Raw genomic sequence first — 24,836 nt, 5'->3', positions numbered from 1 at the left:
TATAAGCAGTCAGCCCGCATCAGCGCCTCTCCTCCTTACCAGCATCTCGTCGGGCACACCTGGATCTGCTGCGGCACACAGTTTGCAATTCACTTATCCTAAACCCAAGATCCCACATCCTGTTTTCAGCCTCCAGTCATCATAACTGTGTTCACTGCATTAGGGACTGGGTTAGATCACGCCGACCATGGCACCCATGCGACGGAGAAAGAGTCTTCCTTTGCCCAGCACAGCGAGAAGTAAAACAAAAGAAAGGCAAAGCTCTGCTCTGAGAAGTTCTCTTCATCACGCCCTTTACTTCCATTATATATATATATATATACTCAATGCACACGCACTGGCTTTTTTTACGTTCAAATATATTTTATCGAGCTCAACAGAGAAAACAAGCATCAGCACAAAAAGGTATCAAAAACAAGCTCAAGTTATATCAAATGAACCCACAACATCCGACAACCCTCCCCCAAAACACCCACCCCTACCCACTCCACCCCCGGTTCTTCTTCCAAGTATAACCCCTAGAATGAATTGTATTACAGTATTAGTTAGGCATACAGAAAAGGAACACAACAATATAGAAAAAGATATCAACAGTTAAGCAAGTGGCTACGAGCCAAGGGAGTCATGGTGGTCGAAAAGGACTCCCAAGTCCCAAGTGCGCTGAAAAGAGCATCCAGGGAGAGAGGAAAAATCTAGCACATCCCGTCGTTCCCACATCAGGAGAGTAATCATCCGGCACCGCCAGAGATAGTAGTCCGGCGCCTCCCTGTCGAGCCATTTAAGTAGAATACTGGCTTTTTATACCGAACACTATCGGTTCTCACTGTGAGTTCTTCGACAAATCTCTTTAGAAGTTTGGCTGTCTGCACTTCTTTCGTACGTTCCTAAAAATACCTGAAAGAAACACCACTGTAATATCCTGTTATCAGTCTGGTATGTCCCCTGAGGAAGGCAGTGTTCTGCCGAAAACCAGGATCCTAGTTGGGTCTTCCCATAGGAACTTTCAATCAAATCCCTTGTGTTGTATTGTGACATCGGCTTTGCCTTTCTTTTGTCGACCATGGCACCCATGACATTGAGTTCAGTCTATTGATCGCCCTCAAAAAGTAGGTTTTCTCATAGGAACAAAAAAAAGAGAGAAAAAGGGCCTGATTTTATAAATGGCACCTAGAAGAGCAGGAACCTAATATAATGGTGTCTTCATTACATCAATCTAATCTAAGCACCATTTATAGAATCATCCCTTACTGGCATTTAACCCCCCTCTTTTACAAAGATTTGCTAAGCTTTTTAGCGCACTCTAAATATTAGCATGCGCTAAACACTAACACGTGCATGTTATCCTATGGACGCGTTAGCGGTTAGCGCACGCTAAATCCGTGCTAAAATACTTAGTGCATCTTTGTAAAAGAAGGCCTAAATGTAATTAGGTGTCAGTAGGTACCCGCAATGTACGCATGGGTTTTCATCGCCTACATTGTAGGCATCTAGCAGCGGCCTAAGCCTTTCCATGCCTACTTTCTGCCCTTAACTACACCTGCTTAGGCATTAAGCACTACTAGGCACCGTTAGGCGCTTACTGGTGCCTACATGGTGGGGCGGTTAGGCGTCCTGTTGAGTTCCACATGGAACTAAAATTCATTTTAATTATATTTTTGAATCTGCTTTTAATGGCGTGATCCAATAGTCATGCCAGTTAATCTCTTTAAAAAAATTAAGTTCCGTACGGAACTCAACAGGCCGCCGCCATTTTTCTAGGCACCTGGTCCTAGGTGCCATATAAAGAATCTGACCCAAAATGCGTAAGAATTTTTCCAGCTCTCAAATCAACAATAAACCCACAGGAAAACCCACAGTGTTATGTTTCTGTAGTCATATATCCTCCAGCATATCCTCATAAACTGATCTGATTCTTAATATAGATATCTCAAGGATAGGAAAACCCTCAGAAATTTGGAGCAATATATAGTGGTACCTTGGAATCCGAACGCCCCAGAACTCGAACGTTTTGGAATCCGAACTTTTTTTTGTAGTAAATTTTGCCCCAGAATCCAAACTCTGCTTTGGAATCCGAACACCCTGCACATTGTGTGTGTGTGCTTCTGCCCCTAAAATCCAGTGTATTTACTGTTAAAATTTGAGTTTGTGGGACCCAGGAACAGATTGATCCAGTTTCCATTATTTTCAATGGGAAAAATTGTCTTGGAACTCGAACATTTTGGAACTCAAACGGGGTTCTGGAACGGATTAAGTTTGGATTCCAAGGCATCGCTGTATATCTCATTCAAAGAGAAACACTTTCTGTATAAGTGCATTAGCTCCAGTTACAGTCATTGGCATGCAAACCTCCCCCTCCGATTATTCTATTTTTTTGATGCTTTCAATATGTTATTTCATTTGATTAATCTCCTTTTATTTAAATAATCTCCTTTCAAGCAATCTTTTTTCTCATTTTAATAATCTTCTTTCTTGTTTCAAAGTCATATAACTGATAGCCACACTTTCATACACTGTATCTTATAGCTCCTTATTATCATATATAACACTAAGGGCTCCTTTTATCAAGGTGCGTTAGGGCCTTAATGCGCAGAATAGCATGCGCTAAATTGCCCCGCGCGCTAGACCTTAACGCCAGCATCGAGCTGGCGTTATTCTAGAAGTGTACCGCGTGGTAATTTTGTGCGTGTGCTAAAAACGCTAGCGCACCTTAGTAAAAGGTGAACTTGATGTTCATAGTAATAATAATAATAAACTTTATTTTTATATACTGCCCAACCATAAGTTCTGGGCGATTTACATAAAAGAAAAAACTGAACATCACAGTGCAATAAAAATTTAAAACCAGTAAAGATTTAACAAAGCATGCAAGAATTCAAATTATATTTTTTCAAATAATTTAGTTTTTAATAACTTCCTAAAAGAGTAATAAGAATCAACTGAAGGAATAAGGGAGCTCAACCAGGCATTCATTTTTCCTGCTTGAAAAGCAAATGTTCGTTCATGAAATCTCTTGTATCAGACAGACTTCAAAGATCATGAGGGGCATAGAGAGGGTGGATAGGGACAGATTCTTCAGACTGAGGGGGACAACAGGTACGAGGGGACAGTCGGAGAAACTGAAGGGAGATAGGTTCAAAACAAACGCAAGGAAGTTTTTCTTCACCCAGAGGGTCGTGGACACTTGGAATGCGCTACCGGAGGAAGTGATCAGGCAGAGTACAGTACAGGGATTCAAACAGGGATTGGACGGATTCCTGAGGGATAAAGGGATCGTGGGATACTGAGGGAGGAGCTGGGATGTAACACAAGTATAGAAGCTAACCAGGTAATAAGTATAGAGAGCCAACCAGGTCGTGCATGTGCAAGACCGGAGGGTTAGGACTTCGATGGGAAGATAGGATTTCAATGAGGAACCAAGGTGGCAAGGGGGCCCCTTCTGGTGATTCAGACAGGTCGTGACCTGTTGGGCTGCCGCGGGAGCGGACTGCTGGGCAGGATGGACCTATGGTCTGACCCGGCGGAGGCACTGCTTATGTTCTTATGGATACATAGGGCTCCTTTTACTAAGGTGCGCTAGCACTTTTAGCGCACGCACAAGATTAGCACGTGCTAGCCGAAAAATTACCACCTGCTTAAAAGGAGGCAGTAGCGGCTAGCGTGCTTTTGTAAAAGGAGCCTATAAACATATTATTTATTTGGGTAATCCTGTTAGGGTTAAGAACATAAGAACATAAGAAATGCCTTCTCCGGATCAGACCTAGGTCCATCTAGTCCGGTGATCCGCACACGCGGAGGCCCATTTAGGTACTCCTTTATGGAGACCCGGTTTTCCCATATCCCTCAATATGATTAGCAAGAAGGTATGAATCCAACTTGCGTTTGAAACCCAGAACAGTAGTCTCCATCACAACCTCTTCCGGGAGAGCATTCCAAGTGCCCACCACTCGTTGTACGAAACAGAATTTTCCGATGTTAGTCCTGAACCTGCTGCCGCTCAGTTTCAGGCTATGACCTCTTGTCCATGTCACATCTGAAAATGTTAGTAATGCTAACATACCCAGCTCCCCAAACATCATATTTGCAAATTATTTAAAATGAGACTCCTCATTCCTGGATTAAGAGACTGTATACAGGGGTTCCAAATTGCCAAAAAAATGTTTCCTTTGACAATTTTTATAAGCACCCTCTTATAAAATTACCCCCCCCCATTGATTTTCTAAAGAGGACATGGCCACCATTGCAACCCGTGCGTGTTTCGGCCTAACTGGCCCGCCTCAGGAGCCCCATCCCAGCACAGGAGGGGAAGAATTAGTGTCCTTCGAGAAGTTGTTCTCACTTGTGATAACACTGCATTCTGTACTTTAAACAGGGAAGAAAGATATCCAGGAGCTAAACCAAATAATGCTGACGTTCAAACACAAAATGGCTTCCTGAAATTTTTCCAGTCATTTATCAGCTAGATAAAGAGATGCCACATTCTAGAAATACAGGAAGCAGACAATCCTGTCACCTAGATACATAAATATGCAGACTGAATAAAAGATTTGCTTCACTTAATCCCCATGTTTTCTGAAAAACATGTGATGGATCAAACCATTGTATGTTCCAAGGCAGTTGTCTCCAACACAAGTCCTCCACTGTAGCCCTCAGTTGACTGAAATGCTCTTCAAATCCTGAAAATGCCCAGATTCCGAAGTGGGGTAAGGTTATTCCAGAGCTCTGTGATTCTGAAGGAAAGAGATGTCCCTAATTTTCCTGCATGGAAGACGCCTTTTAATGAGGGAAGGATAGTTTGAATTTTTGGGTGGATCTGGTGGTATCAGGACTCGAGGAATTCCAAGATAGTGGAATTAGGGGAGGAAGGATGTCGTGTAGGATCTTAAAAGTTAGGCAGGCGCATTTAAAGTGAACCCTGGAGCTTACTGGAAGCCAGTGAAGTTTGGACATGGTCAAATTTACTTTTTGCGAAGATTATCTTAGCCGCTGAATCCGCTGAAGTCTTTGAAGGCTTTTCTTAGTTAGACTTAAGTAGATGGAGTTACAATAGTCCAATCTGGAAAGGATGATGGATTGTACAAGGACAGCAAAATTGTTTTGGTGGAAGCAGGATCTCACTTTCCTCAGCATGTGAAGGCTAAAAAAGCATTTTTTTTTTTTACCAAGGAGTTGAGGTGGTTGTTGAAGGAAAGTGTGTAGAGTCAATGATGATGCCCAGAACTTTGCTTGAGAACTCGAGCTGCAGTGTGGCGCCAGAAGACAGTGAAATGAGGCTGGGAAGCCGATCTAATTTTAGTAGTATTTGTAAGTTTGAAATCTTTTGGTGGCTATCTTAGAGCTTTCTAGTATTCATATTGCGGCACTTTATGTGAAAAAGGTTGGAGACCACCGTTACAAGGCATTCAGTCAAACAGAATAAAGGTTCTTTTTTTAAAAACCAGAATGACCATGGAACCTTTAAGACCGAAATTCCATATTTGAAGGGGAAGTGAATAGTGGTAGGCACTGCCACTTTTTCAACGTTATGAGCGTCCGTGTGCGTAAGGATACAACCATGAGACAAGCATCATTCTTTGACGTGACTGGTCCATGAAAACTAACGGCAAGTTATTTTAGCTTTATTTTTTATGCAATAGTTATCCCAACTTGAGCAACAAAGCAATCAAGGCTTTGTTGCCGCTTGGATCTTCTTAAGTCTGCGAACTTGAATTTTCAGCTCTGACAGAAACTAAGGGCTCCTTTAACTAAGCTGCGTTAGTGTTTTTAGTGCACGCAGCATTTTAGCATGCGCTAAACCCGCGCTACACGACTAGAACTAATGCCAGCTCAATGCTGGCGTTAGCGTCTAGCGCATGCGGAAATTTAGCATGCTTAGTAACGCGGCTTAGTAAAAGGAGCCCTAAATCGAAAAAAAGAGAACGACTGCAGATGGTGGATGATGAAATGCGTGTTTGCTTGTCGACTATCGAGCTGCGTTTTGAGCTAATTTGCACTCACAAACAAGCATATCCATTGCATTGATTAGCAATTCTATTCTATATAATTTAGTTTCACCATTGTTACAACTACCCATACATAGCTTAAAGAATTTTAATAAATAACTCTCAAATTAAATTTTTTGTTGGTTTTGCAATTTTATAAATTCAATTATAATGTGCCATGAAAAACATTTGCTCCATTTAGTGTGCCAGAGCTCAAAAGGTTTGAGAGACACTGGTCTAGAGCAGTGGGTCCCAACCTTGTCCTGGAGGTCCACCAGGCCAATCGGATTTTCAGGCTAGCCCTAATGAATATGCATGAGATAAATTTGCATATAGTGGAAATGACAGGCATGCAAATCTACTCCATGCATATTCATTAGGGCTATCCTGAAAACCTGATTGGCATGGTGGACCTCCAGGACAGGGTTGGGAACCACTGGTCTAGAGTAGGTGTCATGCGATTACTATTTATTTATTTCTTTAAAACTTATTTCTTTAAAAACTTATACCCCGCTTAAACATAAGCAGTTCACAAGGTCCATACACAATCACAAATAACACTACAACAAAGTTCTCCAGGATTACAATCGTTAGATAAAATTCAGGAAAAAGCCTCCATAAATAAAGTTGTTTTCAATACCCTTTTAAATTTTTGAATGTCTGATAGCAGCCTAAGGCCCTCTTCTATTAAACTGTGCTACCAGTTTTTAGCGTGGCGAGCCATGCTGAATGTCCCGCGCTGCTCCCAACGCTCATAGAATTCCTATGAGCGTCGGGAGCAGCATGGGCCACTCAGCTCGGCTCTCAGCGCTACAAACTGCTAGCGCAGTTTCATAGAAGAAGTGGTCCAGTCAAATTATTCCATAAAAGCACCCCTGCTACTGAGATGATTATTTGATTTTGGTTTTCAATATTTTCTTCCAGTTTATGAATTATTTTAAATTTTATTCCATTGTTTTTACCCCCATTCTTTTTATTTTATTAACTGAATTCTATTGTTTAAGGGTTCCTCCCTTCTATTCCTTTTTACATAAATTCCTTTAATTCATTTCGAGATCATTTACATAGATGGTGCTCCTATCTGTGAAGTTAGGAATTACTATGAAATATTTGACATGCTTCTCTCCTCTCCACTCCTTCCTGCCCTCCATAGACCTTCCTACCCTCTTCTAACCCCTTCCTCTGTAATGTCGCCTGGAGCTTGTATAGGTATGTGCGACGCACAAATGGAAGAAATAAAATAAAATAAATAAATAAATGATTGAAGCTCTCATTTTCTCATAGTGTACGAGCCCTTCACTAGCCAACTTCAACATCCCCTCTGACCTCAAGGGTCTAAATGGTTGGTACACGTTAAACACCCGAGTCCGATAGTGAGGAATCCCGCAATGTGTTACTTTGAAAATCAACACAAGGACTTTGCAAACAATCCGATATTTTACTGGCCGCCAATGGAGTTGCGTAATCAAATCTTTTCCCTCAGGTTTTAGGTTTAGGTTTAATAAGGATTTGATTGATCGCTTAATCAGAATTCTAAGCGATGTACATATTAGTAAAATTACAAAATTTAGGAAACAATACAACAAATGAGAAAAACTAAGTCTTGCAAGACTAATTATAAACTAACATTACAAACCCATTAAAACACAAGGAAAGGTAGGGAAAGGAAATACAAATTGTTTGATAGTAAGTAAGACATTCAAGGAAAAAACAAAAGGAAAGGAAAGATCAATATACTTCAGAGAAGCTATAAAGTGCAATTAAAATAAGGCCACTAGACTGGCTTACTAATTATCGAATGCATCCTTAAAAAGAAAGCTTTTTAATTTGCTCTTAAATCTATCCCAAGTTGCGTTCTTCCCTTAAATAAATAGGGAGTGAGTTCCATGTTTGAGGGGCTGTGACAGAAAAAATGAATTGCCGCCGTGTATTAATAATTTTGAGTGAGGGGATCATCAGTAAATGTTGCTCATTTTACCTGTCATTTTACCTCAGATTACCTGTGCTACTGCATTTTGAACAACCTACTAGGTGGTACATTTAAAAGAAATAGGATAAACTATCCCCCTCTTTTACTAAGGTGCGCTGTGCTTTTCAGCACACGGTAAATATTACTATGCGCTAATCATGCACTAAATGCTAACGGGTGCATGTTATCCTATGGACACGTTAACGGTTAGCGCACGCTAAACGCGCGCTAAAACGCTTAGAACGCCTTAGTAAAAGAGGGCCTATGTTGTCACTCAACATAATTAAGCCTGGAATTCATTGCCAGAGGACACATTAAAAGAAGACATTAGCATATCTAAAGAGACATGGATGGACAAGTTCTGAGAGGAAAATTCTATAAATTATTATTAATGTACACTTGGAGAGTCAATGCTTATTCGGGGGGGGGGAAGAAGCACAGAATCTACTTTTTTGGGGTGAGCCTGCCATGCACTTGTACCTGGATTGGCCACTTTTGAAAAGAGGATACTGGGCTTGATGGACTGGAGGAATAGCCTAGCAGTTAATGCAGCAGCCTGAGAACCTGGGAAACTGGGCTCGGTTTCCACCCCTTGTGACTCTGGGCAAGTCACTTACCCCTCCTTTGCTTCATGAACAAAACATGAACCTGTATTTAATATTTAAACCACTTTAACTATAAACGCAGAAAGGTGGTATCAAATTCCATTCCCCTTAGTCCACAGTTTCTCAACACATGGTACATGTACCCTTTGGGGTACGGGAGCCACTTGTTGGGGGTACACAGCTGTACGTGGGTCTCCAGCCCCCTTCCTCCTTAATGGTCACTGCTGCCAGGGTTCCCATGCCCTCATTCCTGCCCGTGCCCCTCTGCCAAAGCCGACCCAGAAAGGCTTCCCTCTAATTTCAGAGCTGACGTCGGAGGGAAGCCTTCAGGGTCAACGAGGGATCCCAGTTACCTCCTTCCAGCCTTCAGCGGCACTTGTTGCAGGAACACGGGCAGCAGCTCTTGCATGCTGCACATGGCCTGACCCGGAAGACTTCTCTGTGATGACAACGCTGACATGTACATGCATGACATCATCATGTCGATGTCTAGCTGCGGCCCTGAGCCTCCTATTACCGCCGGTGAGGGGGGTGCTGTAGAAGGAGAGGAGAGGAAGCAGAGGCGCCGGCGAGGAGGAGAGGCGTAGGCACCGGCTGGCTGACTACAGGATGTGCCTCTCGCCACGAGAGGCACGTCCTGTAAGCAGTCAGCCAGCACTGGCACCTCTCCTCCTCGCCAGCATCTCAGGGCACACCTGGACTCCTCCGTGGTACACAGTTTGCGATACAGATTAAGGGTTCCTTCTACTAAGGTGCGTTAGGACATTAGTGCGCGTTAATGGCTGCGTTAGGTGGTCTGTGTGCTAAATCGCGTATTAGCGCGTGACAATCCCCGCGCTAATGTATAACATGCATATGGGCAGAGATAGGGATGTTCCAGAGGTGTGGTGTAGGGGTAGCCCATAAAATAGTTACTGCACGACCTAATGAAACGCGTAGCGCGGCTCTAATGCGTGTTTAGCACGTTTGTGTTTAACGCCACGAAAATAGGTGTAGTTAACAGTTTATTTATGACGCACGCTGTTTATGGTCACTAATGCGCTTTACCGCAAGTATTGACATCACTTCTAAGTGACAACATTTAGGAGCATGGTTTATTTTTAGGTTTTCTAGGCTGATAAAACGGCAAACTCAGTAATATACTCGACAAAAAAAAACTGAAAATGGATGTATTATGTAAATTACTTACCCACCTTTAGCTGACCCTGAAGAACCTATAATGAAAAGACGGGAAGAGTTTACAAAATTTGAAAAGGTGACTTTAGAATACCACATAACAGTTCTGCACGTTATAACGATCCTTTCTGTTTGACAGCCAGCTTGATCATGGACTTGCTGCTGCTACTACTACTTATTAGTTACATAGTGCTGAAATGTGTACACAGCGCTGTACATTTTGACATTTATAGACAGTCCCTGCTCAGAACAGACAGACATGAAATATAGGGTTGGGAATGCATAACGTGACCATTAATTTTTTTTCCTCAAAACGGGACAGGATCCCCAGATCCATTCCCCCCCCCCCCCCTCAGATCCCGGATCCTCCGGATCCCATTAAATATAGCGCAAAATATAGAAAGCAGATATAAATTCTCAAAAGTGACACATTTTGATCACTAGATTTAAAATAAAATAATTTTTCCTACCTTTGTTATCTGGTGATTTCATGAGTCTCTGATTGCACTTCCTTCTGACAGTGCATCCTCTCTTTCATTTCTTTCTCTTTCTTTCTCTCTCCCTGCCCCACCCCAAGCCACTCTGCTTCCCCGACGCAGCCTGCTTCCCCTGCCCCCCCCCAAGACAAGTCACCCTGCTTCCCTGACACACCCTAGCCAAGCCACCCTGCTTTCCCAATGCACCCTGGTTCCTCTGCCCCCGACAAGCCAAGCCACCCAGCTTCCCCTACGCACCCTGCTTCCCCTGTCCCCGACAAGCCAAACCAATCAACCCTGCTTTCCCTGCTCCACGACAGGCCAAGCCACCCTGCTTCCCCAACGCACTCTGCTTCCCCTGCCCCCAACAAGCCAATCCACCCTTTTTCCCCAACGCACCCTGCTACCCCTGCCCCCAACAAGCCAATCCACCCTTTTTCCCCAACGCACCCTGCTACCCCTGCCCCCAACAAGCCAAGCCACCCTGCTTCCCCTGCCCCTGACAAGCCAAGCCATCCTGCTTCCCCAACGCAGCTTTCTTCCCCTGCCCCCCGAAAAGCCAAGCCACCCTGCTTCTCCTGCCCTCACACACCCTGCTTCCCTGACCCAGCAACATCAAGGTGCGTGCAGCGACTGCACTGCACAAGCGCCAGGCCTACAAGTCTTCTTCTTCCCCCCCCCCCAACGTCAATTCTGACATCGGAGTGGAAGTTCCGGGCCAACCAATAGGAATAGGAAATGACTGCCGTGAGTTCCTGTAGTCTCTCGAGACTACGGCAGGAGCTCATAGCAGCCATTTCCTATTGGCGATCTACACGGGGCAGATGCGTAGGAAGATCGCGCCTGCCCCAAAAGCCTGCTAGACTACCAGGTAAGGCCGGGATGCCGGGAGGAAGGCTGGAGAGAGGCGGGAACATGAAAAAATATAGGTTCCCCCCCCCAAAAATCACGCGTTTGTGAAACACGAGTGTGGAAACCGCGAATGGGGAAGGGGAAGTGTACTGGTTTAGTAAGGTTTTGTGTGAATACATCTGAACAAGAAAATACCACAGTTTATCCAAGACCTCCACCTTAACAAAAGCTTCATGCTGTAGAATCCACTAGCAAGACACATGCAGGTCTGATTCATCAAGGTCTTGGCAGTGCCCTATGTGTCTGCCTCATCAGCTTTAGAGATGCAGTTGACATCAAATTGCTTGCGAGAAAGGAGACTTGTGCTGACATGTAAATCTCACTGCATCTCAGCTTCATACGCTTCAGTCACCAGAAAGACAAAGGGGCTTAGAACAGGGTTTCACCACAAACTGGATGCGGAGATATAAACCGAGGAGAGAAAAAATAAATAAATAAATACTTGGAGTAACGCTATGGTCACACATAGAATGAGTCACTTCTTATGAAAATTTAAAGAGAGAAGCGGGCTATTGTATCCTGTTTCCTGGAAGCAGAGATATGAACTTTAGCGTTCAGAGATCTCTGCAGGAACCTCACTATGTTAAATTAATGAAGCTTATTATCATGGTAACCCCTAGAAATAGGAAGCAAAATGTATATTCCTAGATAACCAATGGATTATAATAGGAGGGAGAGTAAATAAATGAATGTTAACAGTTTTGATGTGTTTAAAGTCATTTTATTTACTGACTTATCCTCCTATTTTCGTTAAGGCTTGAAAGAGCTAATGTAATGTAACTCAAACTGTGTGCCACGCACAGTTGCATGCTGCAACGAGATTCCAGGTGTGCCGGGAAAGAGACGTGTCACTCTGCGCCAGTGCCTCTCCTCCTCTCTGTCCCTCTCATGGAGGGATTTTCAAAACCCAGCAATCTGTCCAGGTTTTGGAAGGCCCCTGAGCTGAGGGCCGCATCTACAGGGCCTTTGAGCGTGCGCAGACGTCAGCGTGATGACGTCACGCACATGCATGTGACATCACCAGTCGACATCCGCACATGCTCAGAGGCCCTTTAGATGTGGCCCTGGCCTGAGCTTAGTGTGCTTTATCCAAAAAAGAATTGTAACATCAAAAGAAAGCTTACCCCCTCTTTTAAAAAGGTGCGCTAAGCTTTTTAGCTTGTGCTAAACACAGGCTAAATGCTAATGCATGCATGTTATCCTAAAACACTGTTCTTCAACCGCCGGTCCGCAGAATATTTCTGCCGGTCCACGGAGGGCCGGCGAGATCAATTCGGCAGTTAAATTTCCTGCCGACTGCGGTTCCTGCCGACTGCTGTTCCTCCCAGCCTCAGGCGATCAAGACAGGCTGCCGACGTTGGGGCCTTCCCTCTGTGAGTCTCGCCTGTTAGGAAACAGGAAGTTGAAACAAAATAGGCGGGACTCAGAGAGTGAAGATCCCGACGTTGGCAGCCTGTCTTGATCGCCGCCCCTGCCGAGTTGCTGAAGAGGGCCGCGGAGAAGTTGCAAGTAGAATGGAGAGAGCTGCAGATACAGGTGCAGGTGGAAGGAGATGGTCAGATGTGCGAGCAAGATCCTGGGGAGCCTTCACAGTGGCTGTCTCCCCTCCCACCAGCTCTCCTACTTGCCAGGGCAGTGATTTACCGGCAGCTTCCTGTAGGCAAGTACTGAGAGCTGCTGGAAGGGGAGGAAGCCACTGTAGGAGGCTGGGAAGCTGCTGGATAAAGGGATAGCTGTTACTGGACTTGGAGGGAGTTAGAAGGAGAGATGCTGCTGGGAGGGGAGGAGGGAAGGGATGGGAAGAGAGTTAATGTTGGATAGAGGGAGGAGGGAAGGGAGAAGAAGTAGAGATGCTGCTGGGAGGGGAGGAGGGAAAGGGATGGGAAGAGAGTTAATGTTGGATAGAGGGAGGAGGGAAGGGAGAAAGAAAAAAGGAAGGAAACAGCTGGCAGGGAGATTACAGGAGGGGAAGGGGGTCAGTGTGGAATGGAGAGATCAGATGAGGGAAAGGGGAGAGAGAGGAATGAGAAAGTAGAGAGACATTGATGCTGGAAAGGGGGTCAGCAGAGAAATGAGAGAGGGATAAAGATGCTAGATCTGGTGTAAAAGAGATAAAAATGAAGAAGGCAGTGAAGCTGGAATGAATGATGTAAAAAGGAGAGAGGAGGCACAGGCTGGATGGACAGGGGAGAGGGGCATAGAAAGAAGTCAGATACATATGGAAGGGGGAGAGGGCAGATATTGGATGGAACGCGCAGATGCTGGATTGAAGAGATAGGGCAGACGCTGGAAGGAAAAGAGTGAAAAGAAGATGAAAGCAGAAACCAGAGACAACAAAAGGTAGAAAAAAATAATTTTATTTCTATTTTGTCATTAGAATAGATCTTATTTGAAATGTATATCCTGCTAGAGACATAACTGGGGACTGCAGTATTCTGTTAGCATGATATTTCTATGTAGCATTCTATAATAACTTGGCTTGTTCAGTTTTCTTGATAGTAGAGGGGATAAATGGGGAGGGGAGACAGGGGTTTTGTTGGTCCTTGCTCTGTATATTTGTATTTATAAAATCACAATTGTTCAGAATATTGTTTCTTTTTATACTTTAATAAAATACGTTCAATATAAAATCAATATAAAATCTGCGGCTTGTGCAGATGGGATCAGATGGTTTGCGGGGACCGAGCTCGCGGAGATGGGGCGTAAACGGGGTTTTTAAATTTTAGTCCTAGTAATTTGCCGGTCCACAAAATAATTATTTTATTTCTGCCGGTCCACGGGTGTAAAAAGGTTGAAAAACACTGTCCTAAAACGCTTAGCACGCCTTTGTAAAAGACGGCCTTAGTGCGCCATAGCAGAAAAAGTTTGCGAGACACTGAGCTAATGTTTTGAGGCCCTTTTACTAAACTGAGGCACAAAGAGCCTGATTCTGTAAATGGCACCTAGCAGTATCAATAAATGTTTACTACGTTCAATACAGAAAAGCCCGGGAGGGAGACTCAACATGACCACTAAAAGTGGAGAAAAGGACCTCAGTGTCGCTCAGAATGAAAAAAGCCAATCAAAACCGGGGACAATGAAACTTCAAATGAAGATTTGAAGAAGAAGACACATCCTCGGTCCAGGAAAACTCCACTAAGGGTAGTATTCTTAATTATCTTAATATTTTTTACTCTCCAAACTTCATAGAGGCAATTTCTCCAAAATGCTTTAAATTTACAATAAGATATTAAAAAAATGCCACACTTATCTTCTTTGAGGTGTCTCTATAACCCAGCTTTATAGAAGAAGAAAAAGCGGGTACTTGTTAGATACTTGTTGAATATTTTCACAATGAGTGTTCAGTCCACATACTTTTTATAGATAGTAAGGACTCATGTGAAATTTTGATCATCAAGTTAAACATTCAACCCTAGGCAAATTTTCAAAGAAGCCAATTTAGAAGCCTAACTCCTTAAATTGATCAGGCTATTAGAATTTCCTTTTACAAGAAAATATCCCCCCCTAATATGGGAAATTTACAGCATAAACTCACTACATAAAATGGGGCCCCTTCTCTGTGGAAAAAGAGGACAATTAGATAGGCATGTCTGACCTAATTAGCATCTTCAACTGACTTTTCTTATGCTCTCCTTGCTGGTTCGAATCTGAGCAAAGAATTATTATAACAGACAGAAAGGGAGAGGGAGGGAAGAATTTTTTTTTGTAATTGTCAAGCGGTCACTTTATTGCTGTTATCAGAGACAACCGACTGGTCACTAACATCTCTGGTTTTTCTCTTTCTGGTCTCTTCCAGTCACTACTGGTCGCTTGGGACTCTTCCGGTCACCACTGATCACTCAGGACTTCCAGTCACTATCCAGTCACCACTAGTCTCTTAGGCTTCTTCCGGTCACCACCAGTCACTCAGGACTCTTCTGGTCACCACTGGTCACGTCTTGTCACTTGGGTATCTTCTGGTCACCTCCGGTCACTTGATCTTCCAGTCACCATTGGTCACTCGGTACCTTGGTCCTCATGGACAATTGAAGTCACCGGTCAATTCAAGTCTGCGCTTACTGGAGGTTAAGCAGGTGCCAGCATGTATTTCCCTCCCTTCCCAAGGTTCGCTCATAAGAGTTCCTGTTGCCAGGAGCTCTCCCTAACTTGTCTTGCTGGGCTCCGGGTCTTATCTGCAAGCTCCTGTTTCTCTTGGGGTGAGATCTATGCCAACTAGACTCAACATGCAAATGAGCTTGCTTCGCAGTTAAAACCTAGCCCCTAAATGAGGAAGGATGCTTCAAAATAGCTCCTTTAGAACCCTTGCCAAAGCCTTTGTATGGCGAAACAGGTCCCATCGAGGCAGGCTAGTAACTCTGCACATTAAAGATAAGTGATAAAACTTACTGTGATAATGCCTTATTAAAAGTTGATTATATAATAAATTAGTAACAGTAAGATTTAAGGAAAACATTAAGCAGGAGGTGGCGATAAGGGTCAATGATTAAGACTCCAACCCATTTAGCTTTGATATTACATATTTATGTGTTTAATCAAGCGGGTTTCTGAGACCCTTTACCCTCCTTTCTTATATGTGACACTCTGAAGTGGGGTGCTTTGCATTTGTGATAGCAATTCTACCCCATCACAGTAATGATTAATAAAATTAGCAATAAAATATCACTTGGGTTCTTTTCCATGGGTTTGCCTAATGTCAAAGGTCTCCTAGTTAATGGAAGAAGATAGTCATATCCAAAGTTTCTAAAGAACATAATACAGTAATCATATTTAGGCCCTCTTTTACTAAGGTGCACTAAGCGTTTTAGCGTGCGCTAAATCAACGCATGCGCTAACTGCCAACGTGTCCATAGGATAACATGCACGCGTTAGCGTTTAGCGCGCGCTAATATTTACCGCACGCTATAAAGCATAGCACACCTTAGTAAAAGAGGGGGTTAATATTTTTAAACCTTTTTCACTCAACACAGAATTAAGCCCTGGAATGCATTGCCAAAGGAGTAAGAGCTACTGGTGTAGCTAAATTTTTTTTAAAAAAATGTCCATAAACCATTACGAAGATGGAGTTGAGGAAATCTAATCTAGGACTTGTGGATCGCTCTATGCCTATAAAGGATCAAGGCGATTTACAACGTCAAAAACTCATGCATGTCACGGGGAGCTGTAATACAGAGAGCAAGGTTATCAAAAGACAATGAATGTTCCAGCTTATAGTGAACTCAGAGGGAATACAGATGATGGTTAAAGCACACCATACTAGTTTAGAATACCATTAACTGAGCAGCATGGCAGTTGCTAGCACGGCTTTGTAAAATGGGGAGGGAGGGGGATAGTATTCCTACCCAAAGAGCTCAAGATATTAAAATAGGCAACAGTGGGAATCCCTAAGACAAACTGTCTGACATGCAACGGCTCTACCATTTTGGTACATTGACATTCAGTTTTTGATCATAAAAAGTGATCTACCAGTCTGAAGGCAGAAGATAACTCAAACTGTACGATTACTTTCTAGGGGATATGAAGCTGTTAAGCTCCAACTTTAAAAATAAGGGAGGCCACTGACATCTCCATATTGAATCCCTTTCAAAAGCCTGATTTGCAAAGGACGGAGGACGATATTAGCATCACTTCACCTAAATTCCCTTGCCTAATGCCATCTGGGTAAAAAGAAATGTATAAATATATATGGCACTAGATCTTTTGTTTAGGTAAAGTTTGGATAAACGCCACGTTTCATAGGGATGACAAATTGTAACCCATTACACATATTATGTATGTTAATATGTTAAGCTGTAACCCGTTCTGAGCTCTTTGGGGAACTCAGCAGAAAACTAATGAAATAAGCATCGCCTCTGCTGAGTCAGACCACAGGTCCATCGCGTCCAGCAGTCTGCTCCCGCGGTGGTCCCCCAGATCAGTGACCTGTAAGTGATCCTTTATTTAAGACATTTTGTCCTATGTAGTACCCCTCTAACTCTACCCATGGATCCCCTTTTCTTCAGGAACTTGTCCAACCCCTTCTTGAAACCCAAAATCGTACTCTGCTCTACCACCTCCTCTGGAAGCGCATTCCAGGTGTCCACCACCCTCTGCATGACGAAGAACTTCCTAGCATTCGTTCTGAATCTGTCTCCCTTCAATTTTCTTGAGTGCCCTCTTGTTCTTGTTTCCTCCACCAGTCTGAAGAGTCTGTCCCTCTCTACCTTCTCTATACCCTTTATGATCTTGTAAGTTTCTATCATGTCCCCTCTTAAGTCTCCGTTTTTCCAGGGAAAAGAGCCCCAGGGAAAATAAATAAATATAATATGGCCTGTTGGTGTGACAGTGTCCAAATTAATGAATGGATGTTTCACACATTCCGCTGGATGTGTCTAAGGCAATTGATCTACCTTTTGGGATTCTGCCAAGTGCTTGTGACCTGGACTAGCCACTGTTGGAAACAGGACCTTTGGTCTGACTCAATGTGGGACAATTTGTATGTTCTTACGTTCTAAATTTTAAACAGTCAGCCTTAACTATGACTGGAAGCATGCCCTAAATCTAGCCAGACACAGTAACTCAGCCAAAGCTAAAAATGAGAAAGAACACCATGAAACATTAAAGCTTGACAAGACGTCCTACCAGCTGCTAGTCATTAAAACATGTCAAAGGCCAAGTTGGTGAAAAGCTTTACTACTGCTATTAAGATCAGGAATATGAATTCCTTAACATGCAATCTGAAGTCTTTGTAGATTCAATATCTTTTTAAAGGGACAACAAAAAATAAAAATGTTGAGTTTAAAATACAGTGAGTATCTTCCCTTTCCCACCAGGGCTGTGGAATCGGAGTCGGAGTTGAGGAGTCGGAGTAAATTTCGGGTACCTGGAGTCGGAGTCAGAAGTACAAAAAACTGAGGAGTTGGAGTCGGAACATTTATCTACCGACTCCATTTTTGAACTTGGCATACCAATCACGAGCGATTCTTTCAGCTATAGCACCCACTATATACACAGCACAAATGTTGCGAGCAGCTTCTGCGGCCTTAGAACCTTGATTAAAAGCAAAAAGAAGGTGGGTGTCGAAAATGCTCATTTCTCTCAACTTGACATTCCATTTTAACGATCTGAAAATTAACCAGTGCTATGGAGTCGGAGTCGAGGAGTTGGGAGTCAGAGGAAATTTCGGGTACCTGGAGTCGGAGTTGGAACATTTATCTACTGACTCCACAGCCCTGCTTCCCACATACCCCTTCTTCTATTAAACTGAATGGCCCGTGCTGCTCCCGGCACTCATAGGAACTCTGTGAGCGTCGGGAGCAGCGCAGGCCATTCAGCGCGGCTCACCGCACTAAAAACTGCTATCGCAGTTTCATAGAAGAGGGGGGTTAGTTACAAGGGCCTTATTTAGTAAGCCTCCCCCACTCTCCCCGACTCAGATGAAATGCTTAAAGAGATCAGTTTGTACACAAGAAATGGAGAATGAACAGACTTGCCCAAGGTTACAAGAAGTATTAGTGGGAAAGGTGAAATTTGAACCCTGACCCCTTGGGATACAGAAGGACCATACCATACAAAATATTTTCAGATATTGCAATGGTTGCCAATAGAGGCGAGAATACACTGAATGGTCTCATGCCTAATTATATTTAAAATTTGTCAATAGAAAGCACCCCATCTGGGATTTAAGGTTATTCACCTTTCCCTCTGTAAAAACTTGTGTGTACAAACGATTCTATCTTATCAGGTAGGTGTATGGGACAAGAATTTGGGTAATTTGATATTAAGTTCCAATTCATACCCAAACTGTTAAAACCATACTTATTTGATAATTTTTTTAAAAAAATTGGGATTATAATTCACTGTGAATGTACAGTATCTTATTATTTTCTTAACTGCACTGAACTGCGAAGTAGTTATGGTATACAAGTGAATAGTTTTAATGCTGAGTACCTATTGTGTAAACCGCGATGAACTGCTGGTTAGGCGGTATATAAAAATAAGTTATTATTATTATTGTTATGTTATGTGAGCAATGTGGCCAAATAGGGCACAAAAGGAAGGGATTGGGACCTGTCCTTTTTTGCAGGTGCACAACCACACTCAAAGTGGTTCACATGTATACAAGCAATCATTTTGTACCTGGGGCAATAGGTGGATTAGATAACTTGCCTAAGCTCACAAGGAGCAGCCCTGGGATTTGATCTTACAACCACTGGGTGTAAAGGCAGCTGCTCTACCACTAGGCCACTCCTCGGGACGCTGGGTTGCCAGAACTGCTTCCCTCTATCATCTCCTCTTGGCTGCAGTGCAGCGTGAAGGGCAGGCATGTCAGGGGGCATGTTGAACTGGGCACAATTCTGGCCCAGTTACACTACTGGGGCATACTATTCTAACCACTAGGGCTGCTCTTCCATTTGAGCTCTGAAGATCACAACAACCCCTTGTTCCACCAATGTGCTCATGATATTGCAGCACTATCATGCATAAACTGGATCTTTTCCAGATAAGCCCCGCCACTAATGGAAAAAGTGGACGCGCCGAAAGTTAAGCCCCGCCACCTTTTGCCAGCGCACGCAACCTTAACCAGTGAAGTTCTCAGCACGACGGCCCCACAACGCGGCGCGATGTGTATAAAGTAAAGTGGGGGGTTCCCAAGTAAAGCCGGAGCACCCAAAAAAGATTATAAAAAAGAGGATATGAAACTTAACATTATAAAAAAATAGGATAAACTGTCGCCAATTTTTTTAAAGGCTCCGACGGGGGGGGGCGTGGGGGGGAACCCCCCCACTTTACTTTCTACAGATCGCACCTCTTTTTTATAATTTTTTTTGGGTGGCGGGGGTTAACTTTTTGGCGGGGCTTATCTGGAAAAGATCCCATAATCTTCCATAGAATGTCTTGTGAGGTCACAACTGCAGGGAGCAATTTTTGAAGCCATTTATCTGATGAATTGACTTACCTTAAAGTTTTCTTCTATTGATTGGCTAAAAGTATGTGTGCGCACTTTCAAATGTAAGCAAATTTGGTGCCTCTCCTCCCCCATTATGTGGTCAATCACACAAATAGATCATATGAGTGTCTTATATATAAGGTACATATACAGTATACAAAAGTATGAGTAAGCCTACATCAAGGATAATTTTCCAAGCCAGGCTAAGAAGATATTTAAGGAACAAATTGACGGTGTCAGGTCAAAACCGCGGAAGACAAAGGCGCGCGCTGACAACTGAGCGCAGCGCGGAGGCGCGCGCCGAAGAAAATAACTGTTTTTAGGGGCTCCGACGGGGGTGTGTGGGGGAAGAACTTTACTTTATACAGATTGCGCCGCGTTGTGGGGGCATTGTAGGGGGTTTGGGGGGTTGTAAACCCCCCATATTTTACTGAAAACTTTACTTTTTCCCTAAAAACAGGGAAAAAGTTAAGTTTACAGTATAATGAGGGGGGGTTACAACCCCCCAAACCACCCACAACGCCGCCGCGATCTGTATTAAGTAAAGTGGGGGGGCTCCCCAACAAAACCCTCCCGTCGGAGCCCTTAAAAACTGTCATTTTCTTCGGCGCGCGCCTCCATCTTGCGCTCAGTTGTCGGCGCGCGCCTTTGTCTTCCGCGGTTTTGTCTATGAACCAAATTGACTACCTCAACTGGGCTAAAGGGAGGCGTGTTCTTTCACTACATACATACACTGAAATTTGATTTTGAGATCTACAAGCATTGCTTTGCTGTCATTTTCTGCCCAAACAGATTGCAGGCAGAAGGTTAAAAGCAAAGGCCATTTTCAAAGGGAAACTATCCAGGGCTATGCAGGAAAATGCTTGAGTACCTGATTGTAAAAACCGCTTAGAAAACCTTGATAAGCGGTATATCAAATCCTAATAAACTTGAACATAAACTTGCTATTTCCCCTTTGAAAATTGCTCACAAAGTCTATGAGTGACAAGTACATATGGACTTTGCAGCCACACAAGCTAAAAAACCTTTAGGTTGAGGCGGCATATGTGCTCCATTTTGGACTCTTGATTTAATTTTGCTTTAGAGATTGTGGCACTGAATTTGTAGGTTGATTCATAGTGAAACTTTTACCGTGTCCATAAAGCTCTGCTATGACATTACAAGCAAAGTACCAGGAGCCATTTGTGACAGCACTGAACAGTAATGCAAAGACCCTGCGACCATGATGAAGCAATTGCAGACAATACAGAATACAGCCCTGAGACTTGTCTATTTCCTAAAAAAAATATGACCATATCACAGAGGCGTACCATGACTCGCATTGGCTTCCAATAGAAGCTGAGAGTGCACTTCAAATTCTACTGCTTACTTTACAAGGCTCTCAACGGAGAAAGCCCAACCTACTGGAATAACCGACTAAATCAATCCTCCTCAACCAGACACAGAAGATCCCACTCACTATTCACTCACCCATCATCCAAAGATGTCAAACGAAAAAAACTTTATGATAACCTAATAGCCTCCAAAGCAGCTAAACTGGACAGACAAATCACCACTCTGTTATCTTCAACTACAGACTACAAAGCCTTCAGGAGAAATATTAAAACCATACTCTTCAAAAAACACATAAAACCTATCCAGCACAACCAATCCCAACCCAATATCCAACACTCTACCCTTAGATCTCTCTAATACTCTTTTATACCTACCAAACGTTATCTAAAACCCATAATTTCACCCTATTCTTATCTCCTCCACTAATGTAATGTAATGTAATGTAATGATAGGCCGTGAAGTCAGGAATTTGCATAAGAAACACAATGAGACAGTCTCTTTATAGAGGATGGGTATCAAGTTGTTCTTTTCCTAGGAATGCCCGGACAATATTGTACTGGTATATAAAGCTGCACACCAGAAGGATAGCCCCAAGACCTGCCCCACCCCCCCCTTCCCCCAAAAATAAAATAAAAATATGGTTCTAGCTAGAGAATGACACTGTAACAAAATTCATGACCGTTCCCGTCCCTGCTAATAACTGCAGGAAATCATCTCCATGTCATTCTTTTAAGAAGAGAGAGAAGAATCAGAGTAAGAATGGGCACAACCACTGACCCTCAACTTTTGTATTGAAGAATGCTGGTGTAGAAGGACTGAGGCTGAGATAGACACTTAAGAATGACACGGGATGGTTAGAACATAAGACCATAAGCGTTGCCATACTGGGTCCATCAAGCCCAGTATCCTGTTTCCAGCAGTGGTCAATCCAGGTCTCAAGCACCTGGCAGAAGCCCAAAGAGCAGATCATTGCATTCATTAAGAATACCCCTCAACTTGTTAATGGAGGTTCAAAATCTTCAGGAAATAATTGCCCTCTCCCTATTAACCCCCCTCCCAGAAACTGATATGAAACAGGACTTCTAAACAACAGAAACCACAACCTAGTTCAGCAGGTCTCTTTGACAACCAGCTAACTGACTTACCACGGTCAACGGATGTGAAAACTATAAGTATAAAAATGTTACCACCTGTGCAGTTTCTTTGGAAAAAACACTTTAAACTGGCTTATTTATAATAGCAAGAAGTGGCAGGCAAAGCACAGTTTGGAAAAGGACTGCAGATGCTCTGCAAATTGAGTCATACCTTCAGTGGCAAAAATACTAAATCCCCTCTGTGGGGTGGACTATCAAATTACAATGACAAACTGATTATCATGTCTGAAATAAAAAAAAATTAAAAAAAAAAGTTAACTTTTCTGGTCCTGCCACTTGAACAGCTTCCTAATCCCTTTTCGCACGTTAGCTGATGGTTTTAAATCATAAATCTCAAAACTATGCATTCCCCTCCCCCCCCCCCAAATACCAGGGATCGGCTTCGGCGCTGGCGGCTATTTTCCTTTGTCCTCCAGGCTATACACGTCGCCGGTGACCGGAACGGACCGCTAAGAGCTGATTTGCTAGAGCTGTGGAAGCTCCGGTGCACCGAGTGCTTTGGGACATTCCCCACCACCGCTGCGTTCAGGAAGGAGTCCTTTGGATTGCGTTTAGCGGCAGCACCGATCGCTTCCAAGAACGGTGCCCGGAAGATCGGATCGGGTAGCAAGCGAGGCAACGGGAAGGGCAAACCCGGGAGCTGCCGATCGGGGCTGGGGCGGGTTCTCTCCGGGAAGTGAGCGGTCCCCCTTGACTTACCTCCCCTGGAGGCGCCGGTGGCGGCCGTGGAGCAGCCGCAGCCCATCTCCCCGGGCGGCGGGCTGGGGAAAGAAGCGGAGGCGCTCGCGGCCAGCGAGCCCAGGAGAGGGGGGGGAGGGGAAAGCTCCCAACCCGCTGCCCTCGTTGTCATAGAAACCGGCGTCCGCTGCCCGTCCCCCGCGCGGCCCATTGGCTCCCCAGAGCGGCGGCAATTTAAAAGAGAGAGAGAAAAAAAACTCAGCGCAGCCAATGAGGGGCCGGGAGGCCGCCCCGTATCGGGATGCGCTTTCCTTATCTCCTGTCAGCGGCTAGCTCGTGCGAATGCGCGCGCCTTGTGACACTGATTTGACATTGTCTCGACCCTCCCCGTCGGAAAATGAAGAGAACCGGGCGTGGGGGGGAGGGGGGTGCATCTCCCGGCTGACTTTGACTGTATAACTATGGCTCCGATTGTCCTTGCGATGCAGCCTTTCTTAAGAAGTTTTGCCAAACGGGAAAGAGGGCAGGGCTCGATGGGTTCCGGGTTTCTATTTACTAGACTCGCTGTTTAAGCTTTGATTAAAAAAAATAATAATAATAAAAATTCGGAGAAATTGTATAGAAAATACATTTTACGGAGCGCTGCACAGAAATATGAATGATTTGCAATAGGTATGAATTAGGGCAGGCTATCTCCATTAAATATGCATTTCAATAGCTCTAAGTAACAATATACAAACTCAACCCAAAAAAGAGCTATGGCTACAAACTATTCATAATTTCATAAACATTTAATCATTTATTATAATTTTATATTGCACCATCACATTAAAAATTTTTTTCAATATTATCATTTTATATAATACATACATACAATCAACCTCCCCAAACTCATGAAATGTTCAATCCATCAATAAAGTGCTGTTTTTAAATACGTAGCCTTCTTCACTGAGTCAATTTTCTATTGCTTTGCTTCTCCAATCAATTGTTCATATCTCCTCTGTTCTTATCACATCAGTCCAACCTGATCATTGGAGACAAATAAGCTTGACACAGTTCTGTGTTTAACCCTAAGGCTCCACTTCTTCATGATCACTACAATACATGGTACCAAATTTATACCAACACACAACCTTACAACCTACAATAAATCAAAATAAATTAAAAAAATCTCTAAACATAATATTCTAAAAAACCTTAATCATACCTGACACTTCATATTATTCTTTTTCCTGGCAGCAAACAAGAACAAGACATCCAAACCATGACCTCTCTCCAGCTCAACTAAAGGCCAAACTCAATTTCGTTCTACTAACTCATTTCCTGCTCTCTCTTTATAATCCACATACACCTGCCCCTAATTAAAGCAAATGCCACTCAACCTCTTTGTTTAACCCAAAAGGCTCAGAAATATTGCCACCACGAACCAATTGACAAGTAAGCAATGCCACAAACCTCAAATCATCCATTGTATGTTTTAACTGAACCCAGTGGGCAACCAGCGGGAGATCAATTTTCTCCAACCACAGATGGCTCACATGCTGAGCAATGTGCTGTTTAATTTTTCTCTTAGTCTGGCCTAAGTACCATAATTCGCACGAGCACACTATTCCATACACAACCTGAC

At 43.5% G+C, this 24,836-nt stretch overlaps 1 protein-coding gene across 10 annotated transcripts in view; it reads right to left on the bottom strand.

Annotated features, from left to right (window-relative positions):
- The window catches only part of C7H12orf75 (chromosome 7 C12orf75 homolog), a 71,242-nt gene extending 46,707 nt beyond the window's left edge, over positions 1-24,535 (bottom strand). For 2 of the 10 annotated variants that reach the window (XR_004540029.1, XM_033950866.1), the window contains exons 1-3: positions 24,417-24,506; positions 24,080-24,233; positions 9,742-9,766 (exon numbers count right to left, since the gene is read on the bottom strand). Coding sequence is in view for 3 of the 10 variants with exons in the window: in XM_033950866.1 (XP_033806757.1) it covers positions 9,742-9,766; positions 24,080-24,104 (50 nt within the window). In the remaining 7 variants the exon portion in view is untranslated. Of the gene's footprint in view, positions 1-9,741; positions 9,767-23,230; positions 23,482-24,079; positions 24,234-24,416 lie in introns of those variants that run through there. The other 8 variants (XR_004540026.1, XR_004540028.1, XR_004540027.1 and 5 more) reach the window with 6 other exon arrangements.
- Between the last annotated feature and the right edge of the window lie 301 nt (positions 24,536-24,836).

Source organism: Geotrypetes seraphini, chromosome 7, assembly GCF_902459505.1.
Source record: "Geotrypetes seraphini chromosome 7, aGeoSer1.1, whole genome shotgun sequence".
In the NCBI taxonomy this organism is placed as follows: Eukaryota; Metazoa; Chordata; class Amphibia; order Gymnophiona; family Dermophiidae; genus Geotrypetes; species Geotrypetes seraphini.
This window is presented reverse-complemented; position numbering and strand designations above follow the sequence as displayed.